A 21,835-nucleotide genomic window follows, 5' to 3' on the forward strand; every position below is an offset into this window, starting at 1 on the left:
GGTCAATATATCCTGTCCAAATCCGGGCAATCGCCCTGTCGTTAGTGCAACCCGGATATATCGCCGAAAACAATGCAGGGTCAACAGGTGGACGAATTCCGATATATTGATAATAGATTTAATTCACTTATCTATTATGATTAATTGATTGTTTTATTTCAAATATAATAGTCCATAAAAACTTTTAAAGACTTAATTGATTTTCTTGATTTAAGATTTTTCCATATTTTATTAGCAATTGACCCGTCCCTGTTTTCAAATCATGTGACACGCCACACTTCCGGTTAATCACGGGAACCACATCCACATAATAGAAAATCTCATCCACATAATAGAAAAGCTCATCCACATGATAGAAAAGCACCTTCGTATAATAGAAAACAACCTTCGTATAATAGAAAACCACCATCGTATAATAGAAAACCACCATCGAATAATAGAAAACCTCCTTCGTATAATAGAAAACCACCTTCGTATAATAGAAAACCACCATCGTATAATAGAAAACCACCTTCGTATAATAAAAAACCACCTTCGTATAATAGAAAAGCACCTTCGTATAATAGAAAAGCACCTTCGTATAATAAAAAAACACCTTATTATAATAAAAAAGACACATAAGACAGCTATGGCGTTCCATATGAACGTATAAGATGTCTGCATGATGATTTATATTTACGAATGATGTCCTTGTACCGATGATAAAATTTAGTAAATGTTTTAACCAGTTTGTGATATCGAAAACCCTGGTGTAATAATTTTTCAGTAATACAGCGATTTCTTTCGTTAAAATCAAATACTTTGTTACATACTCGCGCGAATCGAACAAGTTGAGATATATAAACACCATAAGATGGCGACAAGGGAACGTCACCATCTAAAAATGGATAATTAACAATAGGAAATGAAAAATCATCTCTTTAATCATAAATTTTGGTATTAAGCTTCCCGTTCAAGATAAATATATCAAGATCCAGGAAAGGGCAGTGTTAGTATCAGCTTTATTTAAAGTTAGTTCGGCAGGATAAATCTCTTTAGTGTACATACTGAAGTCGTCATTATTGAGAGCCAATATATCATCTAAATATCTAAAAGTGTTATTAAATTTTTGAATCAGATGTTGTTTCGATGGGTCTTTGCTGATTTTAGTAATAAATTGTAACTCATAACAATACAGAAACAGATCCGCAATACGTGGTGCACAGTTAGTCCCCATGGGAATTCCGATAACCTATCGATATACGGAATCTCCATAGCGAACAAAAAAGTTATCTAGTAAAAATTCAAGGGCAGTTATAGTATCAATGTTTATTATTTATGATGGATCTTGAATATTTTTTTCCTCTTCCTTTTCCACCCCTACCCTTTGGTGGCATTTTGAAGAATAAACTAAAACCAGTTACACGGAAACTTTTAATTATATAAGCCCACGTGCATGTGATTTACATGTATTATTATTGCCGCCTTTAATATTCCGCTTATCTTGTTCATCCGTTTTATCCGGCACGCTTTCGTTAGGTGTCCGTTTTATGGTGAACTCGTCCGTTGGATGTACGTTCGACATCCGTTCTGTCCGGTACGTTTCCGTTTCTCGTACGTTGCATATCCTGTGTGTGTCCGTTAGGCAATCGTTACGCGTCCGTTTTATTTGGTCAGTACACCAACGGACACCTAACGAATGAAAATTTTGTCAACGGAAAACTTTTTTTTTCATCCGTTCGGCGTCCGTTCAAGCTATTCGGTAAGGTGTGACCACAGCTTAAACTAAAGCAACATGTATTCGAAATCAGAAATACATATTGTTATTTGCTTTTGTATTCAACATAATATTTATTTCTAATAGTTAGACATATAAATCAAACAAATTTAAGTACTAGTAAACATGTATAATGCTTAAAAAGTAACATTCATTTTGATTAGATTTTTATTTTCTCCATGTCATTTAAAAGGTGATTCTCAAAACCATTTTCGATACGGCAAAATATAAATAAAGCGACATCCAACTGATCAATACTCTTTCGAGCAACATAATAGAATGGCAAAAAAGATGTATATTTTTGTGGTTTTTTTTTTCACGTAGTATTTTTATTCAGTTCACTTGCCTTTGATTACTAGTATTGTGGGCGCAGGACATTTAAGCGAAATTTAAAAGTACCAGGAGACGTTTTAGCGCAGACATAGTAGCCCATTTTAGCGCCGAATTAATCCGTTCACATGTATTTTCAATAGCCCATTTTAGCGAAAATTAACCTGGTTGGATGAAAATCACGGGTGACCATAATATAACCGCGAACATTAATTTATGCTGGGTTAATTTATATTTTGCCGTATCGAAAATGGTTTTGAGAATCACCTTTTAAATGACATGGAGAAAATAAAAATCTAAAATTAAGTTGCATTTACAATTTGATTAATCATGGAAATAAAATGTTGTTGAAACAAATAGAGGAAATAAAAGTGCGACATGTGATGGTTGTCACCCAGCCATGTTCGCTTTCTGAATACTATCATCAAATTGCAAACAACAACACAAACTAAGACGTATCAATGAATCTGCTCTTCGGTCTATACAAGACGAAGAGAATGAACAGCCCCACAGTATCGCAATTTTATGAACAAGGGATATATCAAGATATATCAAGAGCCCGTTACGTACGTTCATTGTTACATAAATTGACAATTAAACATTTGAGTTAACTTTTTAGACTTTTTAAAGTGCTGTATTTTTATGGACATTATATTTTTATATTGTGCTATCTTGATCTTATTTTACAATGCATAAATTACTTTCGCTGAAATGGGCATTGGTAATTTCACTTTTCGGTAAGATGGGTTAAAATCGCACTAAAATGGGCTATACCTTGGCGCTAAAACGTCCGATTTTTTTCTCGTTAAAATGTCCTTTCAATGCGCTAAAATGTCCCCCGCCGATTACTGTATTGAAAAAAAAAGCGAAAATCATGACAGGGCAATAAACATGCCAAAGAAGGAAAAACTACAGCCCACATAAAACTACACAAAAAACAAAATAAAGTAGTAACACGACCCCATCGAAAATCAGAGTGAACCCAGATACTTCGGGAGGTGCAGCTGTTTCTGTTCCACTGCTGACACCTGTTCCTTTCATAGGTTAAGTCACAGTTGGTGATAAGGCTCCCTTTCATAACAGATTGGTAGTAAATGACCTTCGTCTAACCATAAGACATTTTCAAATGCATAGACCATCAATAGATTTAGAGTTTCGAACGCAAATAATGACGGAATGGGAAATTTTCAACTATAGATGTTCCTGACTTGTACAAGGCACCTGAACATGCGAAAGGATTAAATCAGAAACTTTACGTTTACTGAAATGTTGTCAAAAATTCTTAACGAAATTGTACAAAAATGAATGCAAATATATTAGTCCGCACATTCTACATGAAGTATAAGTTCATTTCAAACTTTGGATAGTTTTCATGAATTGACAATTATAAAACTTGTCGTTTATTTTGAAAACATTTCCTTTACTTTTTCAGAAGATGCAGTACGTTGTTGAGAAAGGAGTGTGTACAAAATTAGCAATGCAAGGTCCATTTACATTTAATTGTGTTCCAAGTACGTATCTAGATCAGATATACTGCTTACGTACAGAACATGCATTTAAATCTATTCAGTTTATATGTAGATTTGGTGACTGCTAATCCTATTCACTCTTCGATGTTTAGTATATGTTTACCAAGTTATTACGATTGATATAAATAGACTGAAAAAAATAATATTAACAAACTATTTTCTAGGTTAGAGAATTAAATACTTAAGATAGCAGTATACTTTCAGGTAATGCAACTGTTGTTATGAAGACGACAGTTGGATCAGATCATACACCAGGAACAATCTTTAAGATACCTTTTGGCAGTATTGGAGACGGTTACTTGACTTTTACTGATAATGACTGTATACCTATTCTTTACCAGGTCACTGCTAATATCAATGGAAGTAAGTGTGTGCATGTAAATCGGACCTTTCACAAACCCCTTGTTTACCTCTAAGTGGCACAATTAATGCACGAAATTATAATAAAAGTGGCAATAATTGACAGAGTTTTGTGTACATCCTTAAGTTGGTTGTGAATTACACCAAAAATATCGGAATAAATCAATAAAGGTTCATGTCGCTTGTACTTCATACATGCAAGTCAGCTTATTTTTACAGAGGATGACCTTGAGGTCACTCCGATGTTTTGCTATCGCCTAAATTTCCATTATGCAAATTAGTTTTGGGATTTCAACCGATCTATAAAAGTTATAGATCCGCGGTCATTACAAGGGAAAAAAGTGCATTTTTATACCTGCGATTCCGTTCTCCGTTCGTACGATGTTTCATCAAAAAATGGAATCATTTCATTTGTTGATTTAGTACTGAAAATTTGACTGAATTATCTCCTTATTAAATACGGTTTTATATGTTTAATAGGTGTTTAAGAAAGAAGTCAGGTGCTCATGTTCATTCATAAAATTATCGTTCATTCATGAATTTATCGTAAAATCAAAATCACTACACAGGGTCACACAGGTTGTATACGTAGTCAAATGATTACCTGTATAGTATCTAAAAATAGACAAACTTAACTGACTCCCCTTACTGTAGTGTGTGATAACATTTTGTGAGGGAATTCGATGTTTGCTATACCACTGTTCATTTCAACGCACTTTATGACGATACCACTTTATCAATATGAATGAAATTTTTTGCAGTGTTTTAAGAAATAATTTTACTTTAAAATCGCGTATCATTTGTGAACTATTAAATGTTTTACAAGGACGAATTTTCTGTATAAAGTCAATAATTGTGTGAACTTTTGAAGCCCAAACTTTTTATAGCCTTAAATACGCTAATGAAAGATCCGAAAACTATACCCATACAGAACGACATATTTTTGAAATTGTAGCAAAACTTTTGGTTGACAAATTTTAATTCGTTATAATTGCATAAATATTAACTTGAAATATCTGTCATTTTCTCCCTACCCAGTTTACCTCTATTACTCATTATGATGTGGACTTGACATTGTTATTGAATCTTATGCAATTTGATTGGATTAAGTTATTAATAGACGTGTTAGGAAAGTCAATACGATTTTGACGCTGATGTTAAATACCAATACCACTACAGGCTATTGTGGGGACCATCTCAAAAAGCACAGATAATCATTCATTATAGTTACCTGTATGGGTTTGTTTGATAATGCTGAGATGATTTTTAAACAATAAAATAGTAACAATTTATTCCGTAATACACGGACGAGGATCCAGCAAAACAACACGAACATTATTCTTGTATTGTGTCATAGTAGGGATCGATTAAGTTTAAGATCGTTGTTCCCCCATTTCTTACTATTTTGTTGAACGACTACAAGGAAAATCTACAAAGTGATCAAAATAAATGAATAGAAAAAAACACAGGAATCAAATCACATTCGAATCCGATTTTTTACTCTACATCAAACTTTGTTCAAAACAATCGTTTATTTGAATTTTATTTAAAAAATAACTGTCATGTCGGGGACAAATATAGTCCCTAGTGTGGACAGTGTGTTACTTGCCAGTTTTTTTTATACCCCTTCCAAATTTATTTCTCCATGTTTTATGCCTCAAATAGCAAGTAGGGGGATGAAATTACACTGTAAAAAAATTTGGGTCATGAATTTTAAAGTAAAGTAGTGATTTGGTCCAGCTGAAAAAGGTTAAAAATTAGCACTTCGGAAGCTGTCAAAAGATTTCAAGACCCCCTTAACATAAAATTGTCCATATTTTGAGTTAGAGCCGATGAAGTTTTCTATAATTTTGATATAATTTGTCCCAAAAGTAGTACAACACACTGTAAAAATATTATTGAGAAAGCGCAGGTGGGATTTTTTTAATTTTCATTTATTGTCTAAAAGAAATGCACTACGAAATAACTGTGTACTCGGACCTATATGCGGGAATGGTTTTTGCTCCGTGTTGGAGGTCTGTCATACGGTGATCTATAGTTGCAAACATTTACGTCGTTTGGTCTCTGGTAGATTGTTGTCTATTTTGGCAATCATACCGCATCTCCTTATTTTATATCATTTTCTAGAATAGAGAAATGTGTTACACAGTAGCGTAAAAATTCTAAAAATAAACCAAACTAGAAATTTGGGTACTTAACAATTAAAAAAAAAAGACTGAAACAAAAGCGTTTTCAATTTGATTATCTTTATATTTTTATTTTATCTAGAAAGGTCGCTGACAATTTTACATAATGTTAAATGAATTAATTCTTATTCACAAAAAAAATTTCGCCCTGACATTTTCCTTCTATCAACTTTTATCAGTTAGTTTTTTCGGAAAAGAGAGGTTATCGAATTAAGTATCAAAAGATTACAACGTTTGGACATTAATTATCAAGCATATTAAAATTACGTTTCGGTGAAGGGTCGGAAGTTGTTTTTTTTCTTCTTGTTACCACGGCTTCCTCCACCAACAAAACAGAACACCACGATTGAATTGAGATATTGTTGAAAGTGGCGTTAAACTTTCATATGGAGAAGTTAATGTTATTATCTTTGGGTCAGGAGGTTATTTTGAAAATAGAATATTCGTTTTCACATCTTTCAAAACAAAGTCTGCTAAATTATATGTCGGGCATTTTTTTTTCCGATTTGCTTCATTTTGTTTTGCCTTAGATTCACTATACACTCCGCTTTCTAAATTGGACGGTATATAGTGATGGGTTAATTGTTCCATCCGTCCGTTCTTTCGTCCCGCTGTCTATTCATTGCATTCATACCCAGAAAGTAGTAGACAATACGAATCACATATAGCTCATGGAAAGTGGTTTTCTTGAACATTAAAACGATGCGCAGCAAGACAACCTTCTACTGTAGCCCTCTGCTTCTTAAAGTTTTATATAGAAATAGCACTGTATCCACTTGTGTCCACTTTTTATTTTCTTTTTTATATATAGATATAACGATGTGTTCAGATTAGTACTGATTTGTTTAAGCCACACATATATATACGCGACCCTGTATCCCTGGACACAAAATGCATGCTAATTATATTTTGCAACGGAAATAGGACATACATATTGTGGAGAGACAAACTGAGTTATTTAACTATTTTAACAACATATTCTAATCATCATATCGCTTAATATATATATTTGGACTTGTGGTCGTAAAATCCGTCATTCCCATTCTTGACTCTTACATATATTTTTGTTAAGTTTTGTTTTGCACTCTTAAATCAAACAAATACAAATTAATGTATGAATGTATGAAGATCTACGTAAGGCTAATGCACGTCTTAAAATTTAGAGTCGACGTTAACTGTTCGCTTCATGTTGTATCAAACACACCACAAAGCTTAACTATACTACGCCGGGATACTTTTCAGTGCAATTGTATTTTGAGAAAGTCCACACTTAAATCTTGTATCGGTATTGGTATTTAACATCAGCGCAGTATTTAAACCCCTTTCCTAACACGTCTATTAGATTACCTTCAAACTGTTCATGCTTTTTCGTACGAGTATATTGATTAAATCAGAGCGTGCATGAATGTGTACAGAAAATTAAATGACCTGCAAACTGGACACTGGACCAGTCCATATTATGTTTTATCAATGAATAGATTTTTTTTTTATTTCCCAAATTACAGGGCCCATAAAGGGCATAAAATCAGATACAATTGATTTACATTATTGGTAACAACAACAATAATAGCGGCATACAAATAGATATTTAGTATATAAGCATTGGTCAGAATCAGATGAATGAAACTTAAGGTATGAAACGTAACAATTGCCACTTTTTATCTTTTCACATAATTTTCCACATACACATTAGATAAATTATTTTTGATAGCCTATTGCGGAGAAAAAAAGAGAAAGTTTACTGTATTAACGTTCTATTCCATTAAATACGCCATTTTTCGAAGATAAATGCAGAATAACATTTATGCACGGCTACGCCAGGTAAAATTGTTGTTTATCCTAAAAAAAAAATACAATTTTCAGTTTCATTAGAATATTATAATAATAATAAATCCCAAATTTATGTAGTCATTAGATAAAGTCCTTATATGTCCGATCTGCCTATTTTTGGACATCAAAAGACAATACGATCGTTTTAAGGTCAATTTCGTCTACCTCACACAATCTTGTTAGGCACTATAATGAAATGGACCTGAAATTTATTTCACATGTTTCCTGAAAATTGATAAATATCAAAGCAACATAGAGCTGTTTGTTCTAGTTCGTATAATGACAATTTAATGTCATGTTTGTTTGTGATGACCCCCCTTTTCGGGATTGCATCAGAATTATAGTTATCTCGTATCGCATGAGGATGACACATGTCAACTGAGCAATTATGTTTGGGACTTAGTTTTAAGAAATGACGTCAAAGTAACATTATGAAAATATTTTTAGTAAGCTGAAATATATATTTATTTTTTACATGTTTATGTCTTGTAAGATATTTTATTTCTGTCCCGTTTTTCAACATTTGCGTCTGGAAAGTTGAAATGTTTTAACTGAATGGTTAATTTAAATTAATTATGAAAATGGTTAAAATTAAATCAATAAAGGAAATTATTGCCCAGTTACAAACACTACCAGGGGATAATCCATAACATGTTGTCTCCTTGTGAAATATAAAACATATTTAAAATGATTTCCTGCTAAAGTCTTATATTGATATAAAGTTAAAACCGTCTTGCTTCTCACTAGTCAACACTCCTGTCCTGTCAGGTTTAATTCTTATATATATGGATGAAAAATAAAAGTCCACAAAACATTAACATGGCAGCAATTGCTTTTACAGCCTTTAAGACTTTGATTTTTTTTACAGAAGAGTGTCCACCATGCACTTGCATTACACTATAACAATAGTAGAATAGTATGATATACAAATAGATGAAAATTATATATACATGCAACCGTAATATTAACATAATATATAACAACAAACCAGTGTATTCTTTGGAACTATTATTATATTAGTATAATAGTCTAAGGTATACTGATTTGTATCACTACATTATAATAGTTATTACGGTGAGGTTGAATTTCCTGTCATTTATTCATCATCCAAGCACGAACTTGTATAAGAAAAAAAAAATCTCTGTAAATTAACCTCAGTTTCAGGTATAGAGATGTGATCTGTTTCTGTGACATGTGCTTTTGACCATCCACAAGAACCTGCGGTCATCCGATGTTCAGTACTTCAGTACTTTGATTAAATTTTACCATGAAATCAACAATACAATAATAACTGGATAAACAAAATCAATGGAAACGAAATGACTTCAATTTTGAAACTGACACGCAGAAACATTTCATCAAGCTAAGCTTGTATATATGTTTTTATATATGGAATATATAATTTTCTTTTTAAAAAATATGTGTTGGAGATATTCCTGGAGTTAACCTTAATCGCTTAAAGTTTTTTTATTGTTCTCTACACGCCACTTATACCAATGTATGAGGGTCTGGGTGGGGGTCTTCTGTATTTTTTAGGTCGTTTTTCTCTTTTCTTTATACTTTTTGCCCATTATTCTCTATTATCTATAGTCAAGCTGTAAGATACTATAAATATCCTAGATTGCACAAAGTTGAAACTATATGCACCTATACAAAATCGCCAAAGGTAAGAGATTCTGAAAGACAAGACGTTAAGTACAAGCATCCTTTTGACTCTTATGGTAAATTTCAAAGTGATTGCCTATTGTCTTGAAAAAATTTAACAACAATAACAGAAACAGGTAACAGGATCAGTGTTTCATGAAAAACTAAGAGGAATTTTGTTCATTACAGTGCAGACAATGGAATCAGTTGGTATATATGATGTCAAACAAGGAATAAAGACATGTCAGTGTTCACTATTCCAAAAATATGTCGTACTCCAGGAACGGTTATTAACGTAAGTATAGAAAAGCATATACATGTCCTTCGCGTTGACAGCTTTTGACTATTTCCACTTTTTAAACCGTGGCAACCTCTTTTTTAAAGATGATTCTTTACAGATATTGTTGAAAATAAATTGGAGACTCAAATCAGTTTCCAGGGGAAAATAAAAACTATTTTATATAGACTTTCTTGTTCATCATTCATTTCAAACATTTAAATGGAAGTAAAACGAAAGGTTCTTAATATTGAAACTGGAAGATTTGCTTTTTAAAAAATAGATAATAGATAATTTTTACCGTGGCAAACTGCCAGACGTATGTCATAAATGCATAACTACGTGAATTATGTATGATTATCTGCATTGCCGTTATGTTTAAACGATAACTGGACCGTCAATACCAATATCAGGAATCCGTTAATTATATAATTTTATAACTCCCAATAAACACAGAAAACTACAGAAGGTCTTTTCACTTCATATGGTGATAATTAAGGGTTAGATAAACTTTAAAACAGATATGCAAAACCGTCTTTTATTTACTAAAAAGAACCCCTTTTACAAAGAAACGGTATAAGAAGATATATAAGCAGATTATAAAAACATATAAATTTGTAATTCAAAAAATATATGGTTTATATGTATTTCCCTTAACCCGAATAATCCAGTCGTTATATTCCGTTCACTACGATCACTCTATTAACTCCTTGGAGGCGGCGAGAATCGGAGACGGTAAGGGCTTGAATTATTTGAGTTATATTTCCCTTTGAAATAAGCGAAATAATTGCATGGCTACTTCCGATGAACAAAATGCCTCTACCGGTGTCATATGATATCTTACATTACACTCATTAAAAAAAATACATGATTTCTATATATTTCCCGTTGATTGATTGATTGAGTTATTGTTGGTGGTTAATACCACTTTCAGCACTATTGGCTATATCTACTTCCAGACAATAAACACTTAGAGCCACTAGAAGTATTCTATCGAAAATCAATCAAACAGATCTTGTCGCTTCCCAACAACACTGCGGATGCAGCTATTTATACTATAGCTGGAGTTATTCCTCTCCAAGGCATTATACACAAAGCAGCTCTAAACATATACAACACGATTTGTGGTATGGATTCATCCGTAGAAAAAGATCTTGCTGAAAGACAACTCTCGATATCTGGTTTTAACTCCAAAACCTGGTTCTCTTAAATACGTTGCTTACTGGCACAATACAATTTACCCTCAGCTCATGAACTTATACAGAACCCGGTCAGTAGATACCGATGGAAAGCAAACATTAAGAAGGCAGTGGACAACGTCTGACATGAACAACTCAGGACAAAAGTATCTTTATACAGATCTCTTCGCAATTTATCTGCAAATAATATTCTATGGCACAATATTCATCCATGTCTTGCAAGTGTTGGTACCTCTACACAAGATATTAGCCGCCTACAACCAAAATTAAAACTGTAACAGGAACTTATTATCTGCAAAGCAATAAGGCAGCATTTAACCAAAATACAATAGATTCAACTTGTCTTCTTGCAATGAAAATTCAGAAACTGTTGAACATTTTCTTCTAGATTGTAAATCTCTGAATGATACTCGTATACCATACCTGCATTAATTAGACTGCTTTCTTCGTAGCATTAAAAACTGTGCTAAATGCTTTAACCTAACCAGCTTAGTAATAAATAAACAGCTTATTTTAGACCGAAATAGATTATTATGCGCATGTGACTGTAGATGCAAATGTACTGACAATTGCTTCAAAGTAGAGTATATAAATAGGAAACTCTGCTATGCCTTACATACCAAAAGAAATGAACTTTTGAAAGCTCTGCCGTCGGCAAACGAAAGGGCCATTGAATGTAGCCAACATTCACCCCATGGGCGTTATTTTTACTTTTTTGTATACCCAAGACCACTGTAAATATAGTCCTGTAAATATATATAGTGATCTTTTAAACCGATTCTGAAAAGAAGTGCTCCTTTGAAGGAGGGAATTCCTTATACAGATACAGATACAGGTGGTCAGCTAAGTTTTTGTGTGTGGATGACGCTGGGGTGCCCGAAGACTATTTCCTTTTGAAATAAGCGAGATAATTGGCTACTTTCGGTGTACAAATGTCACTTCATACACAATTTAAAATAATATGATTTCTAAGTACTTTGACATGAAATTAGAGCAAACATGGTAACTTCCGGCTAGCACACGACCTTTTTAAGGTCATGTCAACCACCCTTATGCAAAAAACCTTATGGCTTTATCATGCACCAGCTGTATGTAGATATAGCAACGGTCAAAATCTATAACTTCAAATTGACCTTTGACTAACTTTGACCTCAATTTCATTGTCAAAGGTTATGTATCTCAAAGCAAAAGATCCCAGGTCTATAATATAGTTATCCTACAAATACCTTATTTTGAATATTTAAGTGGAAAAAACACTTGAGCAATTCCACCAAAATGTATTAACGTATCATCAAGTCGAAATTACAGTTTGACAAAAAGACTTATGCCAATAACTTTTTTAACGACCAACGACCTGATATCAAGAGACTCTATAGGGTTCTATGAAATACAGTTTTTCAGTAACACCACTCATTTCAAACACTAAAAGGGAAAAATCTCTTATTACATGTAACCGGACTGTGTCTGTCCAAATTGAACAGAATAACCCGAAGAAGTAACGAACATTTTGTAGGAAAAAAATCATGCGATATCTTAAATGGTTTCTGATGCGAGCAATAAAAAAATAACAGCAAACAGAGAGATAACTTCTATATGGAAAAGTGTTCGGTTGAACAGGTCGATTTCAATTGTGCAATAACTGTTCGATATTATATACTACATATCTTGTCGACATGTTGAAAAATACAATAATCAAAACAAAAGCAAAAGGTCTTTCCACAGATAGGTGGAAAGTACTCATAACATAGTAAACATTTTGATAGAACTAACTATAATAGAATTAAACGGTGTGCTAAATGTTTTAACCTGTGCTTCTATTATGCAACATTTATTTACTATAAGCTATAGAAAAGATGTTTGATATGATTTCAGGTTAACAGACCCCAGATCAAAGTTGGATTTTAGTTGAATGACCAAGCAAGTCATTAAAGAGTACGAAGGGTTATCGACATGGTTTCTGTGTGACAGTAAATAAATATAAAGTAGTATATAAACATCCTACTTATTCTGTTGATAATTTCTGAAAAGAATTTTGTGATAAGTTGTGAAAACATCTATGCACCCAATACAAGAGGATAAACGATTTTAAAGTTGAAGTCACTAGTTTGACCCTTAACCAATTCATGCGCCAGTTCCAAGTTAAGAACCTCGTCGGTGGTTGTCTTTTGTTATGTCTTAATGTATATATTTTTTGGAGGAAATTGGTGTGTTAATGCAGATGTTTGTTAGTCTATTATATGTTTTTATACTTTTTTTTATACACGATATTTAAAATGAAATACATTACAAATTCAATACCAAAGATTTATATTTCTTGAAACGATTGTAATGAAGATCATTTGTAACATTTCTACCTGTAAAAATGATTTAAAAGTAAGAAGACGAAATTAAAAACGAACTGAACTTAAGTTAATTGTAAAGTGAATGTCTAATTTGTATTCGAACAAAAACATTTTCAAACTACCATGAATTTTCATTTGTCTCTTACTGTTGCAATTGGTACATGTTTATTGGAATGTTTTGGAGAGGATGAGTCAGGATATTTTAAAACTTTTAGTGTTTTTTCGTCGAAAAATTCCAAAGTCTATGAATGAAGGCTACGGGCCAAAGAATCTCCATGGAAATATGACTTATAATCACTTGAACATGTAAAGTCTGCGAAAGTTTCAAAATCCCAGACCGTGACTGAGGGAATGGGGCCAAATAATCTCCATAGAAATGAGTTGTGACAATGCTAATGCGACTGCATACCAAATTTCACTGACTTACCATAAGCAAGTCTGCTTAAACATTATCCTTTAACGTCACTTTCCGTTATATACATTTGTAGATGATCTCTAACTAAATCCTAGCAATTAAGAGTCTGGTGACTTCGTTAAACGCTTCTGTCCCATCGAACTTGAAATAAAGAATACCACCGTCTGCCTCATATCTTGACTTGCATCTTAAACTTGACATTGAGGGTCGGTCGAAAACAAAACTTTATGACACAACGGATGAATTCAGCTTTCCAGTTGTGAACTTTCCATATCTATGTAGCAACATATAAGCAGCGCCTACATATGGGGTATATATCTCAGTTGAAAAGATATTCCGTAGCTCGTGTTTCCTATCATGATTTCCTTGATAGAAAGTTGCTGCTAACAAGGAAGCTATTGACCCAAGGGTTTCAAGTGGAAAAGTTGAAGTCATCCCTTCGAAAGTTTTACATCACGGGTGTTGGTTGACGGTTATGAAATATGTGTCACAGATGACCAAGAATATGTTCCAATTCTAGTAACCACAATCCCGTCTTCTTTTCCTCGATTGTTAAATCACCAACTGTGACTTATCACATGCATGAGCAACACGACGGGTGTCACATGTGGAGCAGAACTGCTTATTCTTCCACAGCACATGAATTCATCCCCAGTTTATGAGGTTCGTGTTGCTCAATCATAAGTTTTCTATAGATTGTTTTGTGGACCTGATCGTTTTTCTGTCGCTTTTCTTTTTTGTCATGGCATTGTCAGTTTTTCTTCGACTTATCACTTTTTTACCATCCTTTGGTATTTCACCCATCTCTTTTTTTAAACTGACATAACTACAAACGTTAACATTTGAACTTAGCAAAAGTTCCAAAGTCAACAGACCATGACTAACAGAACAGGGCCAAATAATCGCCATGGAAATGAGATGTGTCAATGGCTAATACAACTGCATACCAAATATCATTGACTTACCATTAGTTGTTCATCTTAAACTGACCTTATCACAAAATTTAACAAATTTGATGAAGCCGCCGCCGCCGCCGCCACTGGAAACAGCACGCATAAGTCTCGCCTTCCCCACTTCATTGACGCAAATATTAAAGTATATGTTAAATAACAACTCTATCTACCAACACATATTTTTGCAAAACAAAATTATGCAATGAACCTCAAATATTAAATGAAATTATTCAATAAAATTAATCGCAAATACTTATTTAACATAGTGGTATCTTTGTGTAGACAAAATTAGGCGGAAAATACATGTTTCTTTGGAATGCCGACCATTTTTAAAACAATTCATTACATAATAACTACTATTTACATATATATGAGTAAAATCTAAGTTCCATTGTCAAATAAAACTACAAAATTGAGTTGAAAGATAAAATCTGTGTCTATATTTCTGCAACTTTCAATGAATTACAACTATAAAAATGTTCTAAAATACTTTTAAAGAATTCCAAGCTAACTGCGTTCAATTAGGTGTTAAACCCGCTCGAAGGACGCCATGTATTACTATCGCTATCATGTACATACAGCTGATTATGGTAAAGGGCATACTTTGTCCGCCCAGCTTCATATATTTCCGCCGACTTTGGATCAAAGTACGTCAGAGGGTTCCCTTTTGATTCTACTCCTGCTGTTTTTGGTCTTTGATGTTTATAATCATATTCTGTGTGTCTTTCAGTAAAGGCTGAATGTGGTCTATTGTAATTTCCATGTTGTCCATAGCTGCTGTAGTTTTCCGATGCTGGTTCTGACGAGGGCGAATATTTGTATGCAGATGCAGAAGTAGCTGTGGTACTCCTTGTATTTGAAGAATACGGTCGATATGGAGAATCATGAAACATCTCGTTTACACGATGATCATTTTTATCTAAACCTGGACGGTCTATTTCTTCTTCATACTTTTTACGTAAGTCAGTGGTATCATGATGCTGATGTTGGTTTTCTCTAAGCAGGTCATTAAACCTTGATTCTGTTTCTTTTAATTGGTTATGCTCGTATACGTCCTTTCGTTCAACCTCTTTATTGTGCAATAATCGTTGACGTCGTTCACTTTCGGACTCTTGTCGACCCCTAACCTTCATTTTATCGGCCGATATATTTCGTTTTGTTTTAGAGACGGAAGTTGAAAATGACTTTGGAATCGGTTGAACAACTCCTTTTGTAAGAACTGGTCCATCTTTTTCAATCAACAATGGGAGCCAAACAACGAACGAAACTGTATCCCCTTGTTTGGTAAATTCTTTATAGCTATCTTTGTCATATGGTTGTCCTGACATTGGAGGTTCAGCAAACTCAAGAGGTGGATTATGGGTATTCATTAACCAGCAAATTTCAATACATTTATTGACATACTCTGGTAATCTTTCTGCGTAAATTGGTTTACGACTGGAAGCCATGTAGCTCTACAACAACAAAAACAACATATGTATTTCAAATGTTTTCCTATGTACAATAGAATGACAAAAAAGTCAAGGACATTAGTATCATTCGATTGGTATTCAAATATAAATACATCTGATCTTCAATAATATGGGAATAGCAGCTGTGAAATATACCATGATTGATTTAAATTTGTTTTCAAGAAAAACGCTTCGGACGCAAGAAATGTATAAGTGTTATTTTCATTCATTAACATAAAATACTCTAAGATCGGCACTTTTTGTCTTTGCCTGTTTGCTACATGCACGTTGTTCTGATGTGTCGAGCTCTTTCCAGAAATAAAAATAACACTATGTATTTTAATGGGTTTGAGGCGATTTTCAGGGTTTACCATCATTTAGAGCATTCAAATCAAATAATGTACAAGTACTTATTTATTAATTTTCAAGTTTGTTCTTATGTTGTGATGATTCATCCATGTCCCAGATTAAGACGAGATTTGAGCGCTCACAAATATGTTAAACTTTGCCACATTGTTCATAGTCAAGTGATTCGTTTGTCATGCCTGAGCATTTTATAGCTTTACACTGTACGATACAAATGTATATGTTTTTGCTCTTTAAGACCGTATGCTGACATACAATTTTTTTTACATCCACATACTTCTGTCTCTGGAGAACATTAGCATTGGCACATCTCATTACCATGGAGATTATTTGGGCCCGCCCCCTCAGTCAAGGTCTATTGACTTTGAAGCTTTGCTTAGTTTACATGTATTAGTTTGTGATTAGGTCAGTTAATGGGGAACCACTAGTGGTAGGTCAATGATATTTGGTATGCAGTTGTATTAGCATTGGCACATCTCATTACCATGGGGATTATTTGGCCCCGCCCCCTCAGTCAAGGTCTATTGACTTTGAAACTTTGCTTAGTTTACATGTATTAGTTTGTTATTAGGTCAGTTTATGGGGAACCACTAGTGGTAGGTCAATGATATTTGATATTCAGTTGTATAAGCATTGGCATATCTCATTTCCATGGAGATTATTTGGCCCCGCCTCCTCATTCATGGTCTATTGACTTTGAAACTTTTGCTTAGTTTTCATGTATTAGTTTGTGATTAGGTCAGTTTACGGGGAACTGTTAGTGGTAGGTCAATGATAATTGGTATGCAGTTGTATAAGCATTAGCACATCTCGTTTCCATGGGGAATATTTGGTCCTTACCCCTAATTCATGGTCTATTGACTTTGAAACTTTTGCTTAGTTTACATGTGTTAGTTTGTGATTAGGTCAGTTTAAGATGAACCACTAATGTTAAGTCAATGATATTCGGTGTATGCAAATGTATTGGCATTTGCAAGTTTCATTTCCATGGAGATTATATAACCCCACCCCTTAATTATGGTTCATTGACTTTGAAACTTTTACATAGTTTACAAGTTAATGTTTGTGTTTAGGTTTGTTTAAATGGAACGACTTATGAAAAGTCAATGGTATTTGGTTTGCAGTTGTATTAGCATTGGCACATCATTTGCACATCTCATTTCCATGGAGATTGTTTAGCCCTGTATCTTCCGTCATGGTTCATTGCTATTTTAATTTCAACATTTGCATTATCAAAATAACAAATAGGCGAGACATATCTCTGTGTTAACAGTTTTATTATCACGAAACAGTCAGTAACCACTGGTCCACCGCTTCAGGTCAGGAAAATACATTCGTATATATATATATATATATATATATATACAATGTAAAGCTATTAAAACTAAATAAATGTGAAAATCCTCAAAACAAGGTTCATGTGTGACGACTGCTGCTATATAATGTATTTTTAAGCGCTTCGGAAGCATACAATTTATAAAGTGTTATTTTCATTGTTTAAGTGAAATTACTGTGGTACAGTTTTTCTTGTCGAAATATTGTTTTCTTTTGCAAAACGTTCGAAAATTGGAAACAAATAAAGACAGCAGTAGTATACCGCTGTTCAAAAGTCATGCCTCGATTGAGAGAAAACAAATCCGGGTTACAAACTAAAACCGAGAGAAACATATCAACTATAAGAGGAAAACAACGGAACAACAGAAACACTGAAGTGCAACAAAAACAAACGCCCACATACATAGAAACGGGCTATTTGATAACAACTGCCATATTCCTGACTTGGTACAGGACATTTTAAGAAAAAATGGTGAGTTGAACCTGTTTTTATGGCTAGCCAAACCTCCCGCTTATAAGGCAATGTTAAAAAATATCGTAAAATGACAACATTACGTGACAAGAATACAGTATAAACAAACGCAAGAACACGCAGCACAGAGAAACGCATAAATAAATAATATAATAGTACATTAGTAACATGTAAACCGCGAAATAACAAACAAATGAGATATAAAAACAATAATGAACTATTTATATCAAACTTCAATCAGCAAGACATTCTGTTTAGGGTAACATCCAGTGGAAATCTTTAAAATATTACCCTGTCAATAACGGCTATTTATCCTACCTTTTGCAAATTAAGAATCGCCGTCTTGGCTTTCAACTTGACACATGTTTCAAGCATTTGCCAAATTTGTTTGTCTGCTCCGCTCTGGGCACTGCTATCTGTTGCATGTCCTATAGGAGATACCTGAGGACAATAATATGGATGTAAAATGAACAGAACCTATTTAAAAAAAAATCGTTGAAGAAAACAAATAAGCAAAATGAAGAAAATATTTTGAATTAAAGAATTTTCGGGTCCTCGCTGTGAAAACGTATACGTTTGATTTTTAAAGCACATATATAAAAAATTGGTTGTTTACATAGGCGGGTCCAGCCATTTTTAAAAGGTGGTTCCTGCCCAGGAGAAATGTTGGATGGGTTGTCTGGACTTTTGACCAAGATAAAACCCCTTTGTAAGGTTTTGCAAACAATCTTTCTATGGTAAAATATGGTATCTAACAGTAACTGTGATGGGGTTTATTCCACAAGTAGTATCACTCAGATGTTCAATCTTTCAAATTCGAAAGATCTTTTCCAAATCATTACATATTTGTAATAATATCAAAGTTAAGATGTTTCTAAGCTCTACACTTGGGCTACTATCAGTGCTCAATTGAAGACCTACTACATATTCTCATTTTTCCTCAGAAATGGGATCCGTAGATAATTATAAAAATGCTGGACTTTTTGATCGATAATATATTTGTTGAGTTTATAGTTTTGCTATTTCAACAGTCGGTATTCCAATGAGAACCACTTGTATACCAAACTTTCCGACCTATTTATGTACTCATATAAAGCAGAATTCTTACAAAATCGTCTCAAAGACAAAAAAAAGTACATCTTTTCAAGTAATTTATTTCCACTTTCAGATATTAATGATGTTCTCTCGCCCAATAACCCATATTTTTGTAAGTGCGTGCATCCCGTATATATCAATGAACCTATCCCAAGACAGGAGCCTGTAACTGAATGTTGTCGTTTGTTGCTGTTTTATCATATTTGTTTTTCGTTAATGTTTTGTACTTTAATCGTTACAACTCATCAATGTCAAAATGGTGACCAAATGGGAAGTCATTATGTTGAGTGTTTCAGAGAAAAGTTTGACGAGAATATATGTTGAACGGACGGACGGACAATGATATTGTAATATAGTCCAAACTCATAGAGTGGGGTTTTAATTTGCAGTAAAGCAACCAAAATATTAAAATATTTGCACATATATAACGTGTAAGTATAAAATCAATATCATCGTAGGCAAATAGTGTGGGTTTCTTGTTGAACAAACAAATATCTTTTTCTTCATAAATATAAAATTATTTGTAAATGATCTACCAAATTTAAAGTTTTCCACTTTTAAAGCTCCTGTGCATACTTTTTATACGACCGCAAACAATTAGCGTTCGTATATTGCTATCAGGGGCGGATCCAGGATTTTGAAAAGGGGGGCGTAGTATTAAAGTTCGCCAAAAATTTTTTTTGGACCTTTTTTTGGCTAAAAAACATAAAATAAGTGTAAAATGTATTTTATAGTTAAAGTGTAGGGGTTGGACATTTTTGGTGTCGTATTCTCTCCATCAATTGTCTATTATGAAATGATTAGATGGATCCAAAGCTATGTACTAATATATATATTTGATGTGGGATTTGTCAGTAAAAAATGGACATGGAAAATTCTCGTTTGTTGTATGGTTAGTTAGCATAACCTCACAGATTTCTTGTTGTAAACAAGATATACGGCTATTCAATGAAATTTACAATACGACCCACACGAAGAAGGACAAACAAGCAATCTTCATCCAAATGTTTGGTTGAAATGTTTTACCCAACAAGGGAAGTGAGGGGTTCCAAATCAACCAAAGGCTACGAATTAGTCGGAAATGACAATGAAGTTGTGAATGACGGAAGACACATGGAGACATATAGGCCACACCCAGCAGGCAGGTTGCAGTCGGGCCTTGAAAAATGTATTCAGTATATCAGTTCGGCGAAACAGACATTCCGGTCAGATATGGGATTCACATGCAAAAAAAAAAAAAATACGCCCGTTTTTTATTCATCATGTTCATTAATGCTAAATAATTCTGTTGAAAATATTTTTTTCTAATAGCAAAAAAGTGGACAAGATTATTGTTTTCAATCCAGATACGGCCAGAATTTTTGTTTAAGGCAAAAATCAGGGTCAGAATTTTTTCTCTAAAATATCTCAGACTGCCCCCTCAGATCTTTAAATCTATATCTAGAGCTTACTGACTGGGGATCACTATTCAGCAATGTTATTAATGGGCTGGGGCGTGTGGGGTTAAACATGTTTTCGTAGGTAAATAATATTTCTGTGCAACTTTTTTTTCTCATGAGAGTGTAATAGAGTATTACTTTCTGTTGGGTGGAATTGTGAAATAGAAGTCAATACGTTCTTGCTCAATACTTTGTCGCTTTGAAGGCGTCATGCTTGTCATCCTCAGCCTAAGCAATGTGTTACTGTAATTTGAATTTCAAAATGACTAAGTGACGTTTTTTTCGACGAACTGGTCAACTCCACCGTAGAGAATCACATGACTTTGACATAATCAATAAATAATATATTACAGTAAATACGAGCGAAAAATATCTTTATAAGTAAAGAATTGTCACATAAAAATTAAATACACGGGAAATGGCAAAGTTCACGAAGTCTAGTCTGATTAATCATTTTACAAAAAAAAAAAGTGCAAGCAAAGGGGGGGGCGTACGCCCTCTACGCCCCCCTCTGGATCCGCCACTGGCTATCACGTCGTCCGTCGTCGTCGTCCGAAGACATTGGGTTTCCGAACAATAACTTTAGTTTAAGTTTATGGATCGCTATGAAATTTAATCAAAAGGTTCAATACCACAAAAGGAAGGTTGGGATTGTTTTTGGGGGTGATGGTCCCAACCGTTTAGGAATTAGGGGTCAAAAAGGGGCCCAAAACAAGCATTTTTCTAGTTTCAGGATAATAACTTGTGTATAAATATTTTGATTGCTCTGAAATTGTACCACAAAGTTCAATACCACAAGTAGAAGGTTGGAATTCATTTTTGGAGTAATTGCCTAAACCGTTTAGGAATTAGGGGC

The 21,835-nt window shown here is 33.7% G+C and overlaps 2 protein-coding genes across 3 annotated transcripts in view; one reads left to right on the forward strand and one right to left on the reverse strand.

The window, feature by feature from the left end:
- The window catches only part of LOC127715545 (uncharacterized), a 135,771-nt gene extending 122,621 nt beyond the window's left edge, over positions 1 to 13,150 (forward strand). The window contains exons 4-5 of the mRNA XM_052221634.1: positions 9,825 to 9,930; positions 12,984 to 13,150. Coding sequence (XP_052077594.1) covers positions 9,825 to 9,930; positions 12,984 to 13,020 — 143 coding nt within the window. The 3' untranslated portion in view covers positions 13,021 to 13,150. The remainder of the gene's footprint in view (positions 1 to 9,824; positions 9,931 to 12,983) is intronic.
- A 1,836-nt stretch (positions 13,151 to 14,986) lies between these two features.
- The window catches only part of LOC127715540 (uncharacterized), a 35,409-nt gene continuing 28,560 nt past the window's right edge, over positions 14,987 to 21,835 (reverse strand). For both annotated transcript variants that reach the window (XM_052221627.1, XM_052221628.1), the window contains exons 6-7: positions 18,764 to 18,886; positions 14,987 to 16,275 (exon numbers count right to left, since the gene is read on the reverse strand). In XM_052221627.1, the coding sequence (XP_052077587.1) occupies positions 15,343 to 16,275; positions 18,764 to 18,886 (1,056 nt within the window). In that variant the 3' untranslated portion in view covers positions 14,987 to 15,342. The remainder of the gene's footprint in view (positions 16,276 to 18,763; positions 18,887 to 21,835) is intronic.

This window comes from Mytilus californianus, unplaced genomic scaffold (genome assembly GCF_021869535.1).
Source record: "Mytilus californianus isolate M0D057914Y unplaced genomic scaffold, xbMytCali1.0.p SCAF_9, whole genome shotgun sequence".
Classification (NCBI taxonomy): Eukaryota; Metazoa; Mollusca; class Bivalvia; order Mytilida; family Mytilidae; genus Mytilus; species Mytilus californianus.